This window comes from Caenorhabditis remanei, chromosome V, assembly GCF_010183535.1.
Source record: "Caenorhabditis remanei strain PX506 chromosome V, whole genome shotgun sequence".
Classification (NCBI taxonomy): domain Eukaryota; kingdom Metazoa; phylum Nematoda; class Chromadorea; order Rhabditida; family Rhabditidae; genus Caenorhabditis; species Caenorhabditis remanei.
Genome location: NC_071332.1, coordinates 20,719,729 through 20,725,616, shown reverse-complemented (window position 1 = coordinate 20,725,616; position 5,888 = coordinate 20,719,729). Strand labels below are relative to the sequence as shown.

General features: G+C 39.5%; 1 protein-coding gene across 1 annotated transcript; it reads left to right on the top strand.

Moving 5' to 3' along the window:
• Positions 1-291: 291 nt before the first annotated feature.
• On the top strand, positions 292-736 carry GCK72_021657 (uncharacterized protein; the record flags this gene model as incomplete). Its single annotated transcript, XM_053734409.1, has 3 exons — positions 292-330; positions 397-628; positions 681-736. The coding sequence occupies 3 exons, from the start codon at positions 292-294 to the stop codon at positions 734-736; spliced, it is 327 nt and encodes a 108-aa protein (XP_053583322.1).
• Between the last annotated feature and the right edge of the window lie 5,152 nt (positions 737-5,888).

Here is a 5,888-nt window from a genome sequence, read left to right as displayed (position 1 = left end):
TAAAAATGCGATTCTTGAATTTTCGTGATTTTCGAAAATTTTAGAAAAACTTGTGAAACATGACTTTTTGCCCGGAATGTTATTTTAATATAACAAACACTCTACAACAAATGTTTCCCAATGTTTCAGATCAGTCCGACCAATTTGAAAAAAGTTATGGTCAAAAAACAAAAAGTTCATAGCTTTTGTCCGGTACTGTATATGGTTTGCGTTGCATTCCACTTCGATTCTTTCTTATCTTATCATTTCCAATCTATTTTTACTTTTCAAACGCTCTTATTTTTTAGAATAATGAGTAACCAATTGTCCACGGGAACAAACAACGCCAGTGTTCCGTCGAGAAAACTCTCCAGTAGTTTTTTTTTCAAAAAACTGATTCAAAAAGTATTTTTTCAGGCTGAACTTTCAACTCCTCAGCATGCACCATTCACCACAACTCCCGATGTTTTCCTCCGTCACCCGATGACCATTCGTTCGTTCATTCTGCACGACGTCCTTCTGGACAAACAATCGAAACAATCGTTTTTCGAGCTGTCAGGAATATTCGGAAGCAGCAGACTGAGCTACTCAGACTTCATGTACTGGTACAAGAAATTTTCGCAAACTTTGGAATGGAAGACGACAGAAGGTAGTTAGGATATTCGATAGAATTTTAAATTATAAATTCCTTTCATTTTCAGACCAGAGTTTTTCCACCCTGCCGGTCCACATCATTGAGAGAATTGTGAGAAATTAGAGCTGAAAGAGATGTGAGTTTCCATATTGATTCAGTTCAATAATATTGTGCTTCTATTTCAGACTGATTCTCCGCAACGTCTGCAAGTCTTTGCGAACATTGTCGACCAGCAAAAGAGATTCCATGTGAATCTATCGAAATTGGATGCGAATCCGACTACATCCGTTGTCGATTCAACTACGAAGAAGTGATCTATGCTTCGACTTTTGGAAAATGCCCATTGATTGCAATGAAATCTAAAGGTATCTGCAGGGGAGAAGAGTCTAAAATCTCCACAACAGACGTGTCAGTTGGCCTATGTTTCATTTCTCATCTTTTTGAAAAGAAATCTAAGGTTATCTGCAGGGGAGAAGAGTCTAAATCCTCCACGACAGACGTGTCAGTTGGCCTATGTTCATATTTCTCATCTTTTTGAGAAGAAATCTAAGGTTATCTGCAGGGGAGAAGAGTCTAAAATCTCCACGACAGACGTGTCAGTTGGCCTATGTTTTATATTTCTCATCTTTTTGATAAGAAATCTAACAAGGGAAGTCTTTGGAGACGCCACTTTCAAACGAGCTATAATTTGGTCATAGTATTTTCGACCACGGGGATTCCATTTCTGGAGTCAAAACCTGCTAAATGTCTCTGTGAGCCGAGTTATGAGCTTTTGAACTTTTTGTATAGATAAGCTTTTTTCACATGAAATTCTAAATCGACAAGTAGTATACGCTAGATTTTCTCTTTTTTGCAACTTACAAACACAGGTAAACCGCTGGGGAACACAAATTCAACTGAGCAGTGGCGTATATACGTCGATTTGGAATTCCATGTGAAAAAGCTTGCCCATTTGAAAAGTTTAAGAGCTCAGAACTCGGCTCACAGAGACATTTAGCAGGTTTTGACTGCAGAAATGGACTCCTCGTGGTCGAAAATACCTATAACCTAATTTATAGGTCGTTTGAAAGTGGCGTCTCCAAAGACTTCCCTTGTAAGGTTATGCAGGGGAGAAGAGTCTAAAAATCTCCACGACAGACGTGTCAGTTGGCCTATGTTTCATATTTCTCATCTTTTGATAAGAAATCTAAGGTTATCTGCAGGGGAGAAGAGTCTAAGATCTCCACGACAGACGTGTCAGTTGGCCTATGTTTTATATTTCTCATCTTTTTGATAAGAAATCTAAGGTTATCTGCAGGGGAGAAGAGTCTAAGATCTCCACGACAGACGTGTCAGTTGGCCTATGTTTCATATTTCTCATCTTTTGAGAAGAAATCTAAGGTTTCTGCAGGGGAGAAGAGTCTAAAATCTCCACGACAGACGTGTCAGTTGGCCTATGTTTATATTTCTCATCTTTTTGATAAGAAATCTAAGGTTATCTGCAGGGGAGAAGAGTCTAAGATCTCCACGACAGACGTGTCAGTTGGCCTATGTTTTATATTTCTCATCTTTTTGATAAGAAATCTAAGGTTATCTGCAGGGGAGAAGAGTCTAAGATCTCCACGACAGACGTGTCAGTTGGCCTATGTTTCATATTTCTCATCTTTTGATAAGAAATCTAAGGTTATCTGCAGGGGAGAAGAGTCTAAGATCTCCACGACAGACGTGTCAGTTGGCCTATGTTTCATATTTCTCATCTTTTTGAAGAAATCTAAGGTTATCTGCAGGGAGAAGAGTCTAAAATCTCCACGACAGACGTGTCAGTTGGCCTATGTTTCATATTTCTCATCTTTTGATAAAAATCTAAGGTTATCTGCAGGGGAGAAGAGTCTAAGATCTCCACGACAGACGTGTCAGTTGGCCTATGTTTATATTTCTCATTTTTGATAAGAAATCTAAGGTTATCTGCAGGGGAGAAGAGTCTAAGATCTCCACGACAGACGTGTCAGTTGGCCTATGTTTCATATTTCTCATCTTTTTGAGAAGAAATCTAAGGTTATCTGCAGGGGAGAAGAGTCTAAATCTCCACGACAGACGTGTCAGTTGGCCTATGTTTTATATTTCTCATCTTTTTGATAAGAAATCTAAGGTTATTGCAGGGGAGAAGAGTCTAAGATCTCCACGACAGACGTGTCAGTTGGCCTATGTTTTATATTTCTCATCTTTTTGATAAGAAATCTAAGGTTATCTGCAGGGGAGAAGAGTCTAAGATCTCCACGACAGACGTGTCAGTTGGCCTATGTTTTATATTTCTCATCTTTTTGATAAGAAATCTAAGGTTATCTGCAGGGGAGAAGAGTCTAAGATCTCCACGACAGACGTGTCAGTTGGCCTATTTTTATATTTCTCATCTTTTTGATAAGAAATCTAAGGTTATCTGCAGGGGAGAAGAGTCTAAGATCTCCACGACAGACGTGTCAGTTGGCCTATGTTTCATATTTCTCATCTTTTTGATAAGAAATCTAAGGTTATCTGCAGGGGAGAAGAGTCTAGATCTCCACGACAGACGTGTCAGTTGGCCTATGTTTTATATTTCTCATCTTTTTGAAGAAATCTAAGGTTATCTGCAGGGGAGAAGAGTCTAAGATCTCCACGACAGACGTGTCAGTTGGCCTATGTTTATATTTCTCATCTTTTTGATAAGAAATCTAAGGTTATCTGCAGGGGAGAAGAGTCTAAGATCTCCACGACAGACGTGTCAGTTGGCCTATGTTTTATATTTCTCATCTTTTTGAGAAGAAATCTAAGGTTATCTGCAGGGGAGAAGAGTCTAAGATCTCCACGACAGACGTGTCAGTTGGCCTATGTTTTATATTTCTCATCTTTTTGATAAGAAATCTAAGGTTATCTGCAGGGGAGAAGAGTCTAAGATCTCCACGACAGACGTGTCAGTTGGCCTATGTTTTATATTTCTCATCTTTTTGATAAGAAATCTAAGGTTATCTGCGGGGAGAAGAGTCTAAGTCTCCACGACAGACGTGTCAGTTGGCCTATGTTTTATATTTCTCATCTTTTGATAAGAAATCTAAGGTTATCTGCAGGGGAGAAGAGTCTAAGATCTCCACGACAGACGTGTCAGTTGGCCTATGTTTTATATTTCTCATCTTTTTGATAAGAAATCTAAGGTTATCTGCAGGGGAGAAGAGTCTAAGATCTCCACGACAGACGTGTCAGTTGGCCTATGTTTTATATTTCTCATCTTTTTGATAAGAAATCTAAGGTTATCTGCAGGGGAGAAGAGTCTAAGATCTCCACGACGACGTGTCAGTTGGCCTATGTTTTATATTTCTCATTTTTGATAAGAAATCTAAGGTTATCTGCAGGGGAGAAGAGTCTAAGATCTCCACGACAGACGTGTCAGTTGGCCTATGTTTATATTCTCATCTTTTTGATAAGAAATCTAAGGTTATCTGCAGGGGAGAAGAGTCTAAGATCTCCACGACAGACGTGTCAGTTGGCCTATGTTTTATATTTCTCATCTTTTGATAAGAAATCTAAGGTTATCTGCAGGGGAGAAGAGTCTAAGATCTCCACGACAGACGTGTCAGTTGGCCTATGTTTTATATTTCTCATCTTTTTGATAAGAAATCTAAGGTTATCTGCAGGGGAGAAGAGTCTAAGATCTCCACGACAGACGTGTCAGTTGGCCTATGTTTTATATTTCTCATCTTTTTGATAAGAAATCTAAGGTTATCTGCAGGGGAAGAGTCTAAAATCTCCACGACAGACGTGTCAGTTGGCCTATGTTTCATATTTCTCATCTTTTTGATAAGAAATCTAAGGGTATCTGCAGGGGAGAGAGTCTAAATCTCCACGACAGACGTGTCAGTTGGCCTATGTTCATATTTCTCATCTTTTTGAAAGAAATCTAAGGTTATCTGCAGGGGAGAAGAGTCTAAATCCTCCACGACAGACGTGTCAGTTGGCCTATGTTTCATATTTCTCATCTTTTTGAGAAGAAATCTAAGGTTATCTGCAGGGGAGAAGAGTCTAAATCCTCCACGACAGACGTGTCAGTTGGCCTATGTTTCATATTTCTCATCTTTTTGAAAAGAAATCTAAGGTTATCTGCAGGGGAGAAGAGTCTAAATCCTCCACGACAGACGTGTCAGTTGGCCTATGTTTCATATTTCTCATCTTTTTGAGAAGAAATCTAAGGTATCTGCAGGGAGAGGTCTAAATCTCCACGACAGACGTGTCAGTTGGCCTATGTTTCATATTTCTCATCTTTTGAAAGAAATCTAAGGGTATCTGCAGGGGAGAAGAGTCTAAATCTCCACGACAGACGTGTCAGTTGGCCTATGTTTCATATTTCTCATCTTTTTGAAAGAAATCTAAGGTTATCTGCAGGGGAGAGAGTCTAAATCCTCCACGACAGACGTGTCAGTTGGCCTATGTTTCATATTTCTCATCTTTTTGAGAAGAAATCTAAGGGTATCTGCAGGGGAGAGAGTCTAAATCCTCCACGACAGACGTGTCAGTTGGCCTATTTTCATATTTCTCATCTTTTTGAAAGAAATCTAAGGTATCTGCAGGGGAGAAGAGTCTAAATCTCCACGACAGACGTGTCAGTTGGCCTATGTTTCATATTTCTCATCTTTTTGAAAGAAATCTAAGGTTATCTGCAGGGGAGAAGAGTCTAAATCCTCCACGACAGACGTGTCAGTTGGCCTATGTTTCATATTTCTCATCTTTTTGAGAAGAAATCTAAGGTTATCTGCAGGGGAGAAGAGTCTAAATCCTCCACGACAGACGTGTCAGTTGGCCTATGTTTCATATTTCTCATCTTTTTGAAAGAAATCTAAGGTATCTGCAGGGGAGAAGAGTCTAAATCCTCCACGACAGACGTGTCAGTTGGCCTATGTTTCATATTTCTCATCTTTTTGAGAAGAAATCTAAGGTTATCTGCAGGGGAGAAGAGTCTAAATCCTCCACGACAGACGTGTCAGTTGGCCTATGTTTCATATTTCTCATCTTTTTGAAAGAAATCTAAGGGTATCTGCAGGGAGAAGAGTCTAAATCCTCCACGTTGGCCTATGTTTCATTTCTCATCTCTTTTATCATCTAAGGTTATCTGCAGGGGAGAAGAGTCTAAATCCTCCACGACAGACGTGTCAGTTGGCCTATGTTTCATATTTCTCATCTTTTTGAGAAGAAATCTAAGGTTATCTGCAGGGGAGAAGAGTCTAAATCCTCCACGACAGACGTGTCAGTTGGCCTATGTTTCATATTTCTC